Source organism: Centropristis striata, chromosome 8 (assembly GCF_030273125.1).
Source record: "Centropristis striata isolate RG_2023a ecotype Rhode Island chromosome 8, C.striata_1.0, whole genome shotgun sequence".
In the NCBI taxonomy this organism is placed as follows: Eukaryota; Metazoa; Chordata; class Actinopteri; order Perciformes; family Serranidae; genus Centropristis; species Centropristis striata.
Window position 1 is genome coordinate 10,682,898 of NC_081524.1, and position 15,665 is coordinate 10,698,562.

The 15,665-nt window shown below is 38.5% G+C and overlaps 2 protein-coding genes across 2 annotated transcripts; one reads left to right on the forward strand and one right to left on the reverse strand.

Annotated features, from left to right (window-relative positions):
- Positions 1–624: 624 nt before the first annotated feature.
- Positions 625–6,041, forward strand: si:dkey-26c10.5 (uncharacterized protein LOC563797 homolog). The gene is made up of 6 exons (XM_059339240.1): positions 625–812; positions 897–1,031; positions 1,318–1,428; positions 4,405–4,556; positions 4,679–4,776; positions 5,474–6,041. Exons 1-6 carry the CDS (start codon positions 713–715, stop codon positions 5,598–5,600), a joined length of 723 nt encoding a protein of 240 aa, XP_059195223.1. The 5' UTR covers positions 625–712; the 3' UTR covers positions 5,601–6,041.
- Positions 5,816–15,665, reverse strand: trpv6 (transient receptor potential cation channel, subfamily V, member 6). The gene is made up of 16 exons (XM_059339239.1): positions 15,535–15,665; positions 15,311–15,408; positions 15,090–15,212; positions 13,477–13,617; positions 12,918–13,016; positions 12,642–12,817; positions 12,377–12,523; positions 11,957–12,036; positions 11,730–11,865; positions 10,812–10,898; positions 10,646–10,722; positions 9,513–9,678; positions 9,207–9,273; positions 8,800–9,068; positions 8,583–8,689; positions 5,816–6,571 (listed from the first exon to the last, which is right to left on the reverse strand). The coding sequence occupies exons 1-16, from the start codon at positions 15,663–15,665 to the stop codon at positions 6,301–6,303; spliced, it is 2,175 nt and encodes a 724-aa protein (XP_059195222.1). The 3' UTR covers positions 5,816–6,300.

Genomic DNA, 15,665 nt, shown 5'->3' on the forward strand with positions numbered 1-15,665 from the left:
ATTGCAGTAATCCTTTTTCTCTAATTCCTACATTTATCTATTTATCTATTTCAAGTAGGTCGGTTCAGATTTTAATGTGGCCGGGGTGAACATTTTTTTCAAATTTATATACCCTAATGAGCAACTACACAACACACCCCTAAAGACAGTATGCAGAAATTTTAATCCAAACAATCTCATGTCTTTTCTGGAACAAACCAAGTAGTTTTTGTGCCTAATTTAACTCACATTGACTTGACTAAAGCTACTGCAGCACAGTTCTCTTTTTTTATTGGGTGAAATTAAATGTTCTCCGTTTATATGTTCCTTACTGAAAAAAATCCTGCACTTTAATCGCATATCTAAAGTCCCTAATATCTGTGGGGACTGTATGTTCTGTCTGTGAACTGTGTTTGACACAAACACTCACCTCAAATGACCTCAAGAGACAAGTCCTATCTTTTGTTTTGGAGCACAGCGTCTCCAGAAGTTGTCTGCCACTCCGTCACACACCAAAAGTTTTAGGAGTTCAAGGACAAGCGGAGCACTGTGCTCCATGAATAATTTAGGAATTAGTGAATGTCAGGTTGCTATAGCGACAAGACAAGAAAGGAAGGGGGGGGGGGGCGTCTTCTAACTGCACTCAGCTGTGAGTCAGCAAGATAGCAGGACAGACGCTCGGAGCAGGACAGGGTAAACAAGCTTCCTTACAGATCCTAGGGCATTTTTCTCCATGTATATCAAATTTTGGCGCAGTTATGGCGAGGATAAAAAGGATGAAGCCAATGGAAAGTTGTCCTCTGATTTATCTGTCGAACTGGAGGGGGAAAAAGGTAGGCCGCAGCCTTGATGGTGCTTTGTGTTTGTGCCTATTCTCAAATATCTCTCTAACATCCAGCTGATTTCTTTCTCCTCAGGCAAACAGAGCGAGGTAAACACCTTCTCAGGCAAACAGACCGAGGGAAACATACGTCTGTACCGTGCTGTGTGTTTATTCCTCACTATAATCTGTCTGATCCTGCTGCTGGTCGTCATTGTCCTCAGCACGAAACGTGAGTATCTGCAGCCATGGATCATATAAAAACAAACTGCTGGCTGGATTATTTTTATAACACTGAAGCAGATTATGAGATGATTGTAAATTCCACTAGCGGTGCAGAAACATAAGAAAAATATGTCAGAATCACTTTACTTGTGTTCTATTTTTGCTCATAACAACCGACCAAAACGGGATAAAGTGTGTCTTGATATCTCTGCTGCGCCCAGCGGGCATCATTCTTTTCACCCACAACTCCTCCCACTCTGTGCTTTGTTTTCTAATCCAAACTGGCTCTGCAGTCTGCACAGAGAGAGAGGAAACTGCACCAGCAGAGAGGAAACCTTCTCCATTTGCTCCAACATGCAGCCAGGAGGAGTGCCAGGCTCTCTTCCCCAACATTCAACCCCAACGTGAGTGTGGTGGAAGCCCCCCAGACTACATCCAAACACTGCAATTCAGTAGTCTAACTTTACTTTTAGGCTAGGTCTTTAGTGTAGCCTGGAAACACCCGTATTTTACACATGATTTACTCTGACAGCCTACAGTCCATGATCACATTCTGAACGACAATATAAACACCTGTAGATATCTTTTATCACAAATGATTTAGACTGACTATAGTCCATAATAACAGCCTGAAGGTCAACATCTTTTATCTCACAGGATTTACACCACCTGATTGCAACAATACTTCTGGGCCAGTGGCAACAATATCAAGTTAGCATACAATGTTTAGCTCAATGATGCATGCAGATATTTCCCCACCTCACCCAATACAGTTTAATGATTCAGAATAATTTCATCATGCACTCATACTCACACATACACAAAATGATCAATTAATACTTCTCTGCATAGATATACCAAATAACATTTTCTATGTAACCTGTATAACCTATCATACATGCTTGCAAATACAACAGCCTTATGTCTTCACAAAACAACCATTGTCAACTAGACTACTTCCCACTGTAGCTAATAACAAATAAATAGGCCGAATTATTAGAGACCATAGTGTGCGAATAATATGAGAGAAATCCTACAGTGTTGCCAGTGTACAGTCATGGAAAACATAGCTAATATACCAACCTTTGTCTTCAATTTCTTGTTCATTTTAATGCCTAAAGGTACATTTGTTTGGATAAATATAATGATCACAAAATAGCTCATAAGAGTTTAATTTAAGAGCTCATATTTAGCCATTTTCCATGGTTTTCTTGATAATGATTTTGGTTATTATCAAGAAAACCATGCAAAATGACTAGATATGAGCTCTTAAATTAAACTCTTATGAGCTATTTTTGGTATCATTATATTTGTCCAAACAAATGTACCTTTAGTTGTACCAGGCATTAAAATGAACAAGAAATTGAAGAAAAGGGGTGGTCTAATATTTTGTCCATGTCTGTATGCCGCAGTTGCTTAAGAATTTTACAAAATATCATAAATCATAAATTTGCCATTACACGAAGGACTCTCTCCTCTGAACTCTTTTTTTACTTTGAGGAGGAGCAACTGGGCCAGTAACAGGACTTCAATCACTCACAAAGTCATGACGACCAAATAAACACTAGCGAGTAATGACAAGTACCAACAGTAGCTTGGATATGAGGCACTGAATTGGATGAATTCGCTGTTAAAATGAGACCACAAATGAAACAACAAAGCCAGCTAGCATACCAACGCTGCTGCTATAAAAACTTATGAAAACACATGCCTACTTTATGGGAAGGGTTTCTCTCATCAGTTCAGTTTTAATCCTGGCCGCGTTTAAAATTCAGCGCTTCCATCAGCAGTTTGGCACCGGCAAAAGTTTTCACACGCCGCGATCCAAAAAGCTCCCTGTCACCTGACCTCTGACCTCTGGGCATCATCACGATAGACACAGCCAGCAACCAATCACAATATTTATCAGATTTTAAAATTAAAATAACGCTGTATCGATTGGTCGTATTTCAACACTTTAAAATCCGTTTATTTGAATTTTAAAAAAAAACTGTCACTGTCAGATCTGTACCGGAAACGGAAACGCGATTTGTTCTACTTTCCTACAGTCTATGGTTAAAACAAAAATAATGTTATCGTTGCTTTTACTTGTTATGAAATAGATGATTCAAATGTTAAACACATGTTTTCTTGCTTTTAGTGCATGTCAATTTTTTTTATTTAGAGCTAATAAAATAAAATAAAAATAAATTTTCCTTATTTCCGTACCACTTTGTTTTGGTACTAAGTTTCTAACATATGGAGGTAAATTCTTCATCCATTAACAAAACTGTGAAAATACTTGAAAAGGGGTTATTAAAGAAACTAAGTTACATTATACATTCAATTAATTAAGCATACATATATATGTTGTTTATGTGTATTTATTAACATCATCAAAACAACAGTGGTGACCGGTAGTCAACAAACAAATCTAGTTTCCAGTTCTTATCGGGTGGTGATGGGCCCAGTGGGTAATCCTGGCTAGTGCCTGTGAGAAAAGTCAAAGAATCATTAAAAAGAAAAACCCCAAATGTTACTTTCTTGTTATTGGTGACAGTTCTGCTTTCACAGTTGACCAAACAGTTTTTTTTATAGGCTCCAGAGGAAGTTTGTTCATGTGCTGTGTTTTTCGAGAACTGAGAGTGTTTTATTTAATTTAAGCCAAGAATCAACCCAGTTTAATCAGCTTTATTGTTTCCTCTTTGTCAAAAAAACAGCAGCAAAAAGGACATTATAAAGCTAAAAAGTTTAAGTGTGTGCTTTATTTAGAATATTTTCACCTCTTTTCCATGTCATCAGACAGCCTTTGCAACGGGGAAATGAAGCTGTGCTATGCTCTCTTTAAAGCCACCAGACTCAATTGACAAAAACAGTCATTTTACCTTGCAGAACACAGGAGTTGCTGGTCTATCATTGCCTAAGCCACTTAGTTTGTTTGTGTTATTGTTACTTTGGTGCTTTGAGGGTTAGTTTGAATTTACCAAAAGTCCCACAACAAACGCAATCAATGCAGCGATAAACCAGCAACCCTCATGTTCTGAAAGTTAAAATTACTGTTTTTGTCGAAGAATTCTGGTGGCTGTGAGGAGGACATGGATAAAATCTTCACTTCCTTCCTGGGTAAACAGGGCATGGGGCGTGCCGCTCACCATCTACTGTTGGTAATACACTGACCATGAATAAGCACATCATCCAACCCCACTTTAAAAACTTTCTCTTTAAAGTAACATTACATTCCTTCAGCTTTACACAGTATGCATTTTCTACAACCCAAAACTAATTGAATATAGAGAAAAATAAGGAAATCTGCCATCCTGCAATTTATTCCATATTTACAGAGTGACCTTTTGTTTTTTCTTGTTGGAGTATTTACTGCACTGGTCCCTCTCTCCAAACAGATCTCGGCTGTCGGCAGTGTGCTAATGGGTGGCTGACTTTTGGCACGTCCTGTTTTTACCTGTCCACCTTCAGGCTGAGCTGGGACGAGAGCCAGAGGAACTGCAGCTCCAGAGGAGGAGCTCTGGCTGTTGTTAGCAACAAGAGAGTTCAGGTGGATCTAATATCATTTCCTTTCTTCTGACCATGAACAATAATCATGCACTTCATTGTAATAGTGATATTTTGCACTGTATGTTTCTTTTTTGAGAATGTCATTGATGCTCTCTCTTGTAGAGTTTCCTGACTACTAAAGGGAAGATGCAATACTGGATCGGGCTGAGACAGAAAGGAGCCAAATGGTCCTGGGTCAACAACGCTGTGCTGCAAGAGAGGTGATGAATAATTTAAGGAATCAACTAATCAGCTCAGCTGTAGTTACCACACTTTATCCATGTAGTCTGGTTGTTTGTTCTTTTGTTTGTTTTGGAGGTCTTGTCCCTTTTTTCATCGTTGTTCATTTATATTTGGGCCAGTGATGTTTAAAAATAATAATACATAACTTCATTTCTGTAGCACTTTTCCTACAAGAGATGAAGCTCGAAGGGATTCCCAATAAGAATTAAAATGAAACATATTAATACAAGGACAAATAAAAATACAATTAGATCATAAAAAATGCAGATAAGATATATAGGTGAAAGTATTAAACAGAGACCATTGAAATGATAGATTTAGATGTGTATACATGATATAGATATTTTTCAAGTATTGTAAGGAAGCATAAGGCATTGGCTTGGAAAAAAAGTTTTAGAATAATAATTATCTCAGAATTCTGAGAGTTAATGGCACTTCTACATTTGTGAAGTTTATAATGTTCAGCTTTTATTGACATTGCTAAAAATGTGAATATTGACTTATTATATTGATTGATTATTACTGACGTTATCTTTAAGGTGTTAAGTTAACTGAATTTATAAATGTCCAAAAATGTCACCCAAATAACTAAGCAGCTTGAGTTTAGTAAAGACAGGTCTCTTGTCTTGAATTCAATCTAAAAATGAGTACCACAATATCCCGTTTTGTTTGCAGTTTTTGGGCAGACCCTACATCAGAAGGGAACTGTGGGGTACTCGACACTGAGAGTCCACCTGAGAAGAACTGGGACAGAGCTTCCTGTGAACTCTCCAGCTACTTCATCTGTCAGCTGCATCTCTGAAAGCCTTTGTCTCTTTTTCATCAGAATAATGAGCAAAACAATACTCTGCATCAACTCCTCCATAACATTTAAAATCATGTCTCTTTCTACTTTACACTCCAATCAATAATATCCAGCAAGTAAGAAAATAAAGCTTTTTAGTTATAGTTGTATTTGTAATAGTTTATAGTTTTATATTGATGCTTTGAGAGCAGATTTCATGTTTTATTTTATTATATATATATTATATTTTCTTGTAGCACTGTGCTGCCTTATTTGTATTCTACCATGTCACATCTATGCCTTTAAGCTCTTATCAGAGAACTTCCCTCTTATATACTGAATGATTCAAATAACAGCTGTCTGACTTTTTAAAAAACGAGGGCCAGTAAGTTTGTTTGTTTGCTTCAACAAGGTTTTATTCTCTTATAAAAAGTTCATGCAACTACATAATAAGTTGAATGTCTAAGTTTCACTTTATTCTATCTTAGCAAACATTACTGTTACACATTTTTTATGTTGCTATAAAAATAACTCACTCTTCTCTATAGCATAATACTGCAGGAACAATTGCACCGTTATATATATATACATATACAGATTGAGCAGGTTGCATCCTCGTCTCAAAAGTTTGTTCATCGCCCTCGAGGAGGCTTCTTGAGGCTTCTTCAGGCTTCTTCAGGCTTCTTCAGGCTTCTTCAGGCTCAGGCAGAATCTCTTCCTAAACAAATTTAATGTCCTGGTCCTCCTCCAGCTCATCCGGCTCCATCTCCAAACCCAAAGCGCTGTGGCGAATCATCTGCCACCCTGTGAGAGACCTCCTGTTGTTATAACCTCCTCTGTTTTTAGGTCTGAGCTTGGGGGTTCCTGACATGGACCCTTTTATTGGGTCAGTCTTTTCCAGTCCCTCCTTTTCGTTTTCTTCGTCTTTGGAGAAAGCTTTGACGTAACGGCGCATCTTTTGCAACATTGGGTCGTTTCTGTCTTCAACTCTGCAAAGATGGTAGAGTGAAAAACAAGTTCAGTACTTTCACTTTTTACTATTTTACTTATCAACATGATGTTTAAAGAGGTGCTCTAAATTAGTACTGCTCTCCTAAAGTAGGAGGTTAAGTTTGAAGCAAAAGTCAAGCTATCCTGTCTTTTGGTCCCTAGAATGGGTCATATTCCCATGTAACCAAATAGCATCTTCTGTTGTTCAAGGTTAAAAAATGCAGACTACCAGAAATGCCAAAAACTGCAGTTCCTCGAATGGCCACCTCAGGTTGGCTCCAACACCAAGTCAACCCCCACAGACCTCCATGTTAAAATGCCCAACTTGGGGCATCCTGGTGGTTCACACTGGTAGGGCACGTACCATTAAGGCTGAGTCCTTGCTGCGGCGGACCCGGGTTTGAACCCGACCTGATTTACCTTTTCTGCATGTCTTCCCCTCTGTCTCCCCCTTTCTATCTGTCACTATCTAATAAAGCAGTAAAATGCCAAAAAATTATCTTTAAAAAAAAGACCAACTTTACAGCAGAAATAAACATGTTTACAGCCTGGTACAAAACGCATTTTTTGATCTCTACAGTTAATTTGCCCATTTGTGACAACAAAGAAGGTGATTTTTTATTTATTTAAGTCATCCGTTTTAATTATATTAAGCTTTAAAGCTTAAAGTTATGTAAAACAAAGGACATGGTCGCTGGTGACAGGTACAGGTTGCCATTACAGGTGGTATCTTTTTACCCATTTTTGGATTAGCCATGAGCTAAGAGTTGGGTACATCTGGCCCCACACGAGCTTCATTTTGACTCTTCAGAGATAAATTGGTGACGTGTCTCTCCCTGCTCCAACACAGCTGATTCCAATTATCAACTCGTTAGGAACTCCTGAAGCTGAATCAGCTGTGTTGGAGCAGGGAGAGATCTAAAACATGCAGGACAATTGGTACTCCAGTTTGGATAACACTGTCTTATGCAGTCTTAAATATCAAATACTCACATGTTTCGAACTCAAAACTCTCCAAAAACCTTCCAAAAATCCTTATCAGGTCAAGACATTATACAGCTGTTTTCACAGGCTGAGTGTTACTGCCCATGAGTTGTAAACTGATATGTAAAATTACCAGAGTGCCTCTATGATATGGTTTTCAGTAGCACGCATGAGATACCATGTGAGAAGCTGTATGTGGCTGGAGGAGGTGTGATAATAATAGATCTGTGAGAGTGAGAGTTGGGCTTCTTACTCACAGCTCAACATAACCTGTGGCTGCATTTAACACTACTTAGGTTGTGGTCCGTGGACAAACCTCCCTCTGTATGATTATTTTGAGCAAAAATAGTAAGCCTAAAAAAAGCTTTTACAGGTGATGTCACTGCATGTAAAATATCCAGACGCAGTATTTGGTTATTTTAGGGAAATCTATTGGCAGGAATGGAATATAAAATTCATAACTGTGAATATTTCATGATTGTATAATTACCTGAAACTAAGAATGGTTGTGTTTTTGTTAGCCAAGAATGAGCCCTTTATTTCTACATAGCATACAAACCTGCATGCTGAATCGCCATTTTTCTACAGTTGCACAGAATGGACAAAACCAAACAGTGGCTCTAGAGAGGGCATTTACCTGAAGGACACCATAGAAAAATAATGTGTTTTTTGAACTTATTAAGGTGCATAAACATGTTCTAGTAGAATCCCAAACTATTATTATTAGTTTATTTAAAAGGGGACAGTGCAATTTCTTAAAACACATGATTATACATGGTTAAAAAAGCCAGAGTTAGCCAGAAGGCTAGTTTTCATCTGTAGTCCCATGTCCATGATGTAAAAAAGCAGAGAATTACGAAACAAACAAACAAACAAACAAACAAAAAACAAAAACAAACAAAAAAATAAAAATACGTACAATATACAAAATACATATACAAACATTTACTACAAGTATGAACCCGAAAATGACCTAAATATGTCCCTTTTAATGCTTCTGTTCCTGTGGCTGCAATAGTGTCTCACCTGAGATACCAGCGCTCCCTCAGACCGTAGTTGAGCCCACACACTCCGAGCCGAGGCCACAGGCAGCGGGGCAGCCTCCTCTCCAGCATCAGAGTTGTGGCTACCACCTGTACAACATCATCCATAAGACAGGGGCGCTCAGGGACATGATGATGAGGGGTTTCTACACATTTATGTTTGCGTTTTTGTTGTGCAAGTTCTTAAATGTATGTGTTACCTGAGTCCTCCAGAGCTCGTCTCTCTCCTGGGCCACCCTCCAGTGTGTGTCACTCATCATTGCAATCAGAAGATTCAGCAGGAGGATGTAGGAGACGACGGAGAAGGTGCAGTGCAGCACGTGGACTATCGGAGGGGTGGCGATGGTGTGGTCCACAGGCAGATCTATGAGGCCCACGCTCAGCTCGAACTGGGAGAAGAGGGTGATGGGGAAGGAGCGATACGCAGGAATGGACTCCGGCTCCTGGGTCATATACACCATCCACAGGGCTGAGAGGAAAAATAATAATTAAATACGTGTGTGAGGGAGCAGAAAGGCTAAATCATGTTATTTTATGAATTTCTTCTTCTTACAAGCTATGTGAGGGTTAAATACTTGTTTGTACATGTCACCCAGAATATACTCACAGGTGGAAAAACCAATGAGCACAATGAAACTCAGCCACATAAACTTTGTCAGGTCTCCAAATATAATCTAGAGGGAAATGAGACACATGGCGGGTCAGTCTGCAAACACAAATAGGTGGACCGCAAAAACCAAAACAACAACTCAATACATCTGCTTCAAAAACATTAACAGGTGTTTGTATGTGTGTGTGTGTGTGTGTGTGTGTGTGTGTGTGTGTGTGTGTGTGTGTGTGTGTGTAGAACAAACTGCTATTCCTACATGACTCATGAGCTTCTATAGCGAGCACCGCAGTGTCTGTGTCCTACCTTCTGTATCATGATGACATAAGGGCCGAGCATTTCAAAACCTCGGGCGAAGAACATGACGTTGCTCCAGCCGAGGACTAAACACACCGCCATCACCTCCGCCTCCCCCTGCACCTCGCAGGCTCTGAACACACACAGCAGCACCACCAGGCATGCGTAGCTGATACTGTGCAGAACAACAACACAGAGGTTAAAGGGAGTAAGTAAAGGGGCAGGGTTAGGGTTGGCTCAACAAAGAAATATTTTTGAGCCAAAGCTTTTAACAGAAGAACTGAAAGGCAAAAATGCAGTTATAAGGCTTTATTTGAAAGGTAACATCATCTAGCTTCTGCAAATGTTTGCTCTCTCAGTATCTGGTTAAAACGAACCAATTCTACATAATTTACTGGCCTAACAGTTCCTCTAATGGCAAGTGGGTTTTAAGAGGTTGAGGGAGCCCTTTTCTATCAACGAGGTAACTGACACACCCTGACAAAGAGATATGTTATATGTATAATTCATTTTAAATCCATTACATAACAAGAACAGTACATAACCAGTGAAAACTTTACAATAAATCCAAATATTGATTATATTGATACAAATATTGATACAAAATGCAAAAACTGCAGGAAGTTTGAGTAAAATTTTCCTGTGAAAAATGCAGCTGAAATCATTTTTTGGAAACTAAAACGTTTTCTAACAGTTATACATGCTTTATACTCTTCTTTTGTTTTGGAAAATTCAGTATTTCGCTCTTCCTGACGCTTTGCCTTTCTTCTAATTAGCTCTTTAGTTGTTTTTGTCTGCATGCTTTTCTGATGCAGGACGAGGCTGTTTAGCAGAGAGAGAAGGCTCTGTGAATAAAACTTGTGTTCAGATCTCCAAAGTCCTTATGCTGTAAGATTTTTTACATCTTAAAAAATAATCATCTTCAAAAGTAACCGTTTCATTTAGGAGCATTCTCAGAGCTGATGAATGTAATGCCAACATATAGGCATACTGTATATAGAGAGACTATATTTCTAGTTGCCTTAATATTAAGAAGGCCTTACAACTGCCTGTTTAGCTTGGGCGACCTCTATTGGGGGCTGTGACCCCGAGGTTAGAAACCAGTTTTATCATTATTCTGCTAAATTGTGTTTTCTACTCACAGGATAACATGGAACGGGCCTCCCAGTGCCGTCTGGCCAAAATATCTCTTTGCCCCCACTCTCAGTATATCAGGGATCTGTTGGAAGAGTACAGGAGGGTGTGAATATATATTATATATATATTTATACAGGATGTAAGAAGATGAAGCATGTTTCATAAACTCACCTCCAGCAACAGGATGACAAAAGCTCCAAGGACGCTGATGATCTCGCCCGCCAGCCGCAGGCTGTCTTCATGTGTCACATAACTCTCCTGCAGCAGGGAAATATAAATGCATTAATATTAAAAGCACATTATTATTAGACTTCATGCCATATTCAGGTGCAGAGTTTGACATTTACACATGAACAATATACAGTTTTGTAGAGTTTTTTGTTGTTGTTTTAGAGTGTTTGCATGATTAGATTTTGGTTGTACTTCATCTTTATCATAAGAACTATTTCTTATTTATTTATTATTTACTATTTTACATGTTTATGCATAAACGGGTTCTCTATCACAAATGTAATTAGAGGCAAAATGCCTTTTGGGGTCCAGTGAAGGATGAAGTGTTGAGATCTTTTATTTAAGTAAAAGTAGCAATGCCACAGAAAAATGCTCCATTACAAGTAAGAGTCATAGAATTGAAGTACTCAACTAAAGTGTGCTTCAGTTGTTTAGTTAAGTATTTATATATGGTTATAATTCCCACTGTTTATGATCCTGTATTATACAATCATGGAAAAAGTGATTAGATGATTGTTCATTTTGATGTCGGGTACAACTAAAGGTACATTTGTTTTGGACAAATATAATGATAACAACAAAAATAGCTCATAAGAGTTTAATTTAAGAGCTGATATCTAGCCATTTTCCATGGTTTTCTTGATAATAACCAAAATCAGTATCAAGAGCACCATGGGAAATGTCTAGATATCAGCTCTTAAATTAAACTCTTATGAGCTATTTTTGTTGTTATCATTATATTTGTCCAAACGAATGCCTGGTACAACCTTTAGTTGTACTAGGCAATTAAGGAAAACAAGGGTGGTCTAATATTTTTTTCCTGTATATATCATAACAATCATTTATATATTTACACACATGGAGTGATTTCTGGACCCGGATGGTTTTGTCCATCTCTGACTCTGTGTAGTTCTCCGGAGCGTCCTTCAGAGGGCGATATGAACAACACAGTGTGAAGGTCCCGATGTACAGGAGATACAGTAAGAGCAGCAGCCTGATGCAACAGAAGGAGAGAAAAAAATGCTGTTAAACAAGACTGGACGTGTTTTCAGTTCAGATATTTGACTTCAGACATCAAACTTTACCTGAAGTAATGTTTTCCATACAGGTTCCACTTCAGACTCACCAGCTGCCTCACAGGGGTCACCTCCAGGACCCTTCTGGCCTGAAGGACAAAACAAAATTAAATTCTTACTGTATAGGCAAGGCAAGGCACGTTTATTAGTATAGCACAATTCAACACAAGATAATTCAAAGTGCTTTACATAAACATTAAAAACAACAAGACACAATTGAAAACAGTAAAAACAGTCAATTAAAACAGGGAAATGGAAATAAAAATACAAATAAGATAAAATAATAAAAAGCACAAGTCAAACATTGGTTTTGACACTGGTACTAAACCACATCAGGACCTACTGGTACTAAACCACATCAGATTCATGTTACTGTATGCAACATTTGCATCATTATTTCTGACAAAAATACTGTTTATTGTGTCGTACCTCTCTCTGGTGACTGGCCACGATGAGCTCCATCACTGACATGTTGTCTGCCCATGAATCGATCTCCGTCAGGTCGTACAGGTTAGAGGTCAGCGGGCCCAGACTCCACTGGACTACACGTCTTTTGTTAACCAGGTGCTGAAACGCCTGAGAGAGACAGAGGGAAGAACAGCAGTGAGGACGGGATTAGTGGAATAATCTGCTCCACCTTTCATGTTTGGCTTTCACCCTGTGAGCCCCCGACCTCCCCGCCGGCTTCACTCACCACAATGTTTCCCTCTTTGGCAGCCAGTTTAAAAGGTGTAAGGCCTCTGTAGTTGGGCACCATGTCAAGTGGCACTGACTGGTCCAGCTCCACATCACGTGCCATAATGAGGTCAATGGCCTGGCACGCTATCGTCTTGTTGGGCTGCAGAACCAAAATGTGAAGCACTGTGTTGCCTAAATAGGAAACAAAAGAGTGTGCAGGCAAGAAAAGAAGACCATTAATATTCAAAATGTCAGACAGATGCAAAATAAGCCCGGAGGATATGTTTCATACCTCTGTAATCCTGCACCCTGGTGCTGGCACCTGCATCAATCACCATAGAGATAATGTCCTCGTTCCCAGCACACGCGGCAAAAGACAGGATGTGCTCACCTGTTGAACAAATGTACAGTCATGGAAAAAATTATTAGACCACCCTTGCTTTCTTCAATTTATTGTTCATTTTAATGCCTGGTACAACTAAAGGTGCATTTCTTTGGACAAATATAATAATAACAACAAAAATAGTGACATTTTCCATGGTTTTCTTGATAATAACCAAAATCATCATCAAGAAAACCATGGAAAATGTCTAGATATCAGCTCTTAAATTAAACTCTTATGAGCTATTTTTGTTTTTAACATTATATTTGTCCAAACAATTGTACATTTAGTTGTACCAGGTATGAAAATGAACAAATTTAATCAAGAAAACAAGGATAGTCTAATTTTTCCTTGAATGTATGTTTTCAAAACATCTGTTTTGTGTCACTTTTTGCATTTTTTCTGACACATTCATGAGGAACAACTTGGGGTTCATTGTGGCTGCAGCCGCCCCACTATACCTCCTCACCATAATATATGAGTCCTCCGATCCTCTTCCTGAAGTACAGACCGGTGACTCGAGGCGTGGCCACGTCACCCCCGCGACTGATCAGATGATGAACCAGGTTTATGTTCTGGTTCACCACGGCGATGTGGAGAGGAGTTACACCTGAGACAGAGCAGGGAGAGCATCAACCCACTGTTAATGAACTGTTTCTAGTTTCATCTCTCAAGTCTTTTTTCTAAGTTATCTGTAACTAGTGGTGGAAGAAGCATTAAAATGATTAACTCAAGTAAACATAGCAATACTATACTACACTAAAGTAACATTAGCTGTCCGATAAATTCAGTATAGTATACAGTACAGTATTTTCCTTGGAAATGAATTGGAGTAAAAGTATAAAGTAGCATAAAATAGCAATAAAGTAATTCAAATTTGTATATTACAAGGCACATTTTTTATTTTTTTGAACACATTGAATATGTGAATGCATATGGCATATGGCAAGTTCAGCCTCAGCTCCTATATTAGGTCTAAAACCACAATTAAAGAATAACATCATGCAACTCCATGCTATTTTACTGGTTTCCACTAAAGGTATTGCTGCTGGATTAAGGAGCACTGCAGTGTTTGACACAATGCATCAAAATGAATCGTTGCTAATCACTGATATAGGTCGGCAAAAATGATTTTTCACAATTATCCCAATTTGATTTTTCACATTATTTCAGTGGCAAATTATGAATAGTTGGAGTTGAACATAATATTAATATACAATTTCTTTGGCAGGTGTTTTTTTTGTTTTGTTGAGCAATGTTTCCTAAACCCCTCCTGGAGCACCACTTGTCGTGCATGATTTAAAAACTCTCTGCGCTCAATCACAGCGGATCCAAATGATCAACTCGTTACGAACCCCTGAAGCTGATTGATAAACTGATCATTTAAACCAGCTGTCAGAGCAGGGAGGGATCTAAAACATGCAAACATTTTAAGGTTAAATATAGTACTTGAGCAAATATACTTTATATATACTATTTATATATGTATATATGCTAGTTACTTTCCATCACTGGCTGTCCAAACAACATGTGTGCACCAATGTAATCTCCTAAAATGGAGGATGCAGCTTTTAATTAAGTGAGAAAGTGGTTTGACTGGAGTAAAAGTTGAGTAAAAGCTACTCTGTGGGCAGGTTTGTTGTTGCAACTTTGTCATTCACACCCAAACACCTCACATTTTCTAATCAGTTGAATTACGGGCTGTGAACAGTTATCATATTTGACTCCTTTAAAATTGTAATAAATACAAATAGATTTTTGAGGCAAACCTACATTTTACAGATAATCTTAAATCTTAAATGCTTAACTATTCACATCAAATGTTGCTTAAGTTTAAAATGGCACTTTCTGGTTTGATGAAACAAAACTGAGCAATACGTCCATATTTGAAGCTAATAGAGATTTTAAGAGACTGATAAATGATGTAGCTCAAAACGCTTCCTCTTTGTCTCTCACATCTAATTTTTTTTTAATCTTCTTCATTGCTGCACATAAAATTGAAACATTAACCTGTGAACACAGAGAATAAAATTTAAGCCGCATGCTGTGTGTGTGTGTGTGTGTGTGTGTGTGTGTGTGAACCTTGGAAGAGCTCAGAAGTCATGGGCTCGTTGATGAGTTCAGGAGCTCCGTCCATCAGAGCCACAGCGGCCTCCAGGTTATCGGCCATCACAGCAACATGAAGCGCCGTCTCACCGAGAGCTCCTGAGTGTCAGGATTATACGTTTTTTAATTTTTTTCACACATTATAACGGCACTACCGTGAAATAACAAAATTCACAGTTCACAAGAAAGGGCCTTACCTCTCTCAAAGATATTAGTGGATGCACAACTCAGCAGTTTCTTAATACAACCGACACTGTTCTTTTTAGCCGCATAGAAGAGAGGAATGTCATTAATGCTGAGGAGAAAAGAAGAAAAAGGACATTATTATTTTTATGCTTTACACCAGCATGTGATTCATTAAGATTTAATCTAATTTATGACTGGAAGCAGTGTAAAATTGAATCTAATAAGAATTTCTTACTATTTGGTGTGAAGCAGAAACGTCTCATCCAACATCTCGTTCCATCCTTTCTTGTTTTGAAGGCGAAACCTCAGCTGGCTCCACCAATGGTTGAGCTCACTCGGAGCAGATCTGGCCAGAGATGGAGACAT

Excerpts from the sequence above, each read along its gene's own strand:
- trpv6 (XM_059339239.1), bottom strand. The coding sequence starts at position 15,665 with ATGTCTCCATCTCTGGCCAGATCTGCTCCGAGTGAGCTCAACCATTGG. Across the intron at positions 12,818-12,917 it reads CAGGGTGCAGGATTACAGAG|GCAACACAGTGCTTCACATT; the intron begins GTATGAAACATA and ends TTTCCTATTTAG. Across the intron at positions 9,679-10,645 it reads GGCCCGTTCCATGTTATCCT|TATCAGCTACGCATGCCTGG; the intron begins GTGAGTAGAAAA and ends TGTTCTGCACAG.
- si:dkey-26c10.5 (XM_059339240.1), top strand. The coding sequence starts at position 713 with ATGTATATCAAATTTTGGCGCAGTTATGGCGAGGATAAAAAGGATGAA. Across the intron at positions 1,032-1,317 it reads CATTGTCCTCAGCACGAAAC|TCTGCACAGAGAGAGAGGAA; the intron begins GTGAGTATCTGC and ends CTGGCTCTGCAG. Across the intron at positions 1,429-4,404 it reads CCCCAACATTCAACCCCAAC|ATCTCGGCTGTCGGCAGTGT; the intron begins GTGAGTGTGGTG and ends CTCTCCAAACAG.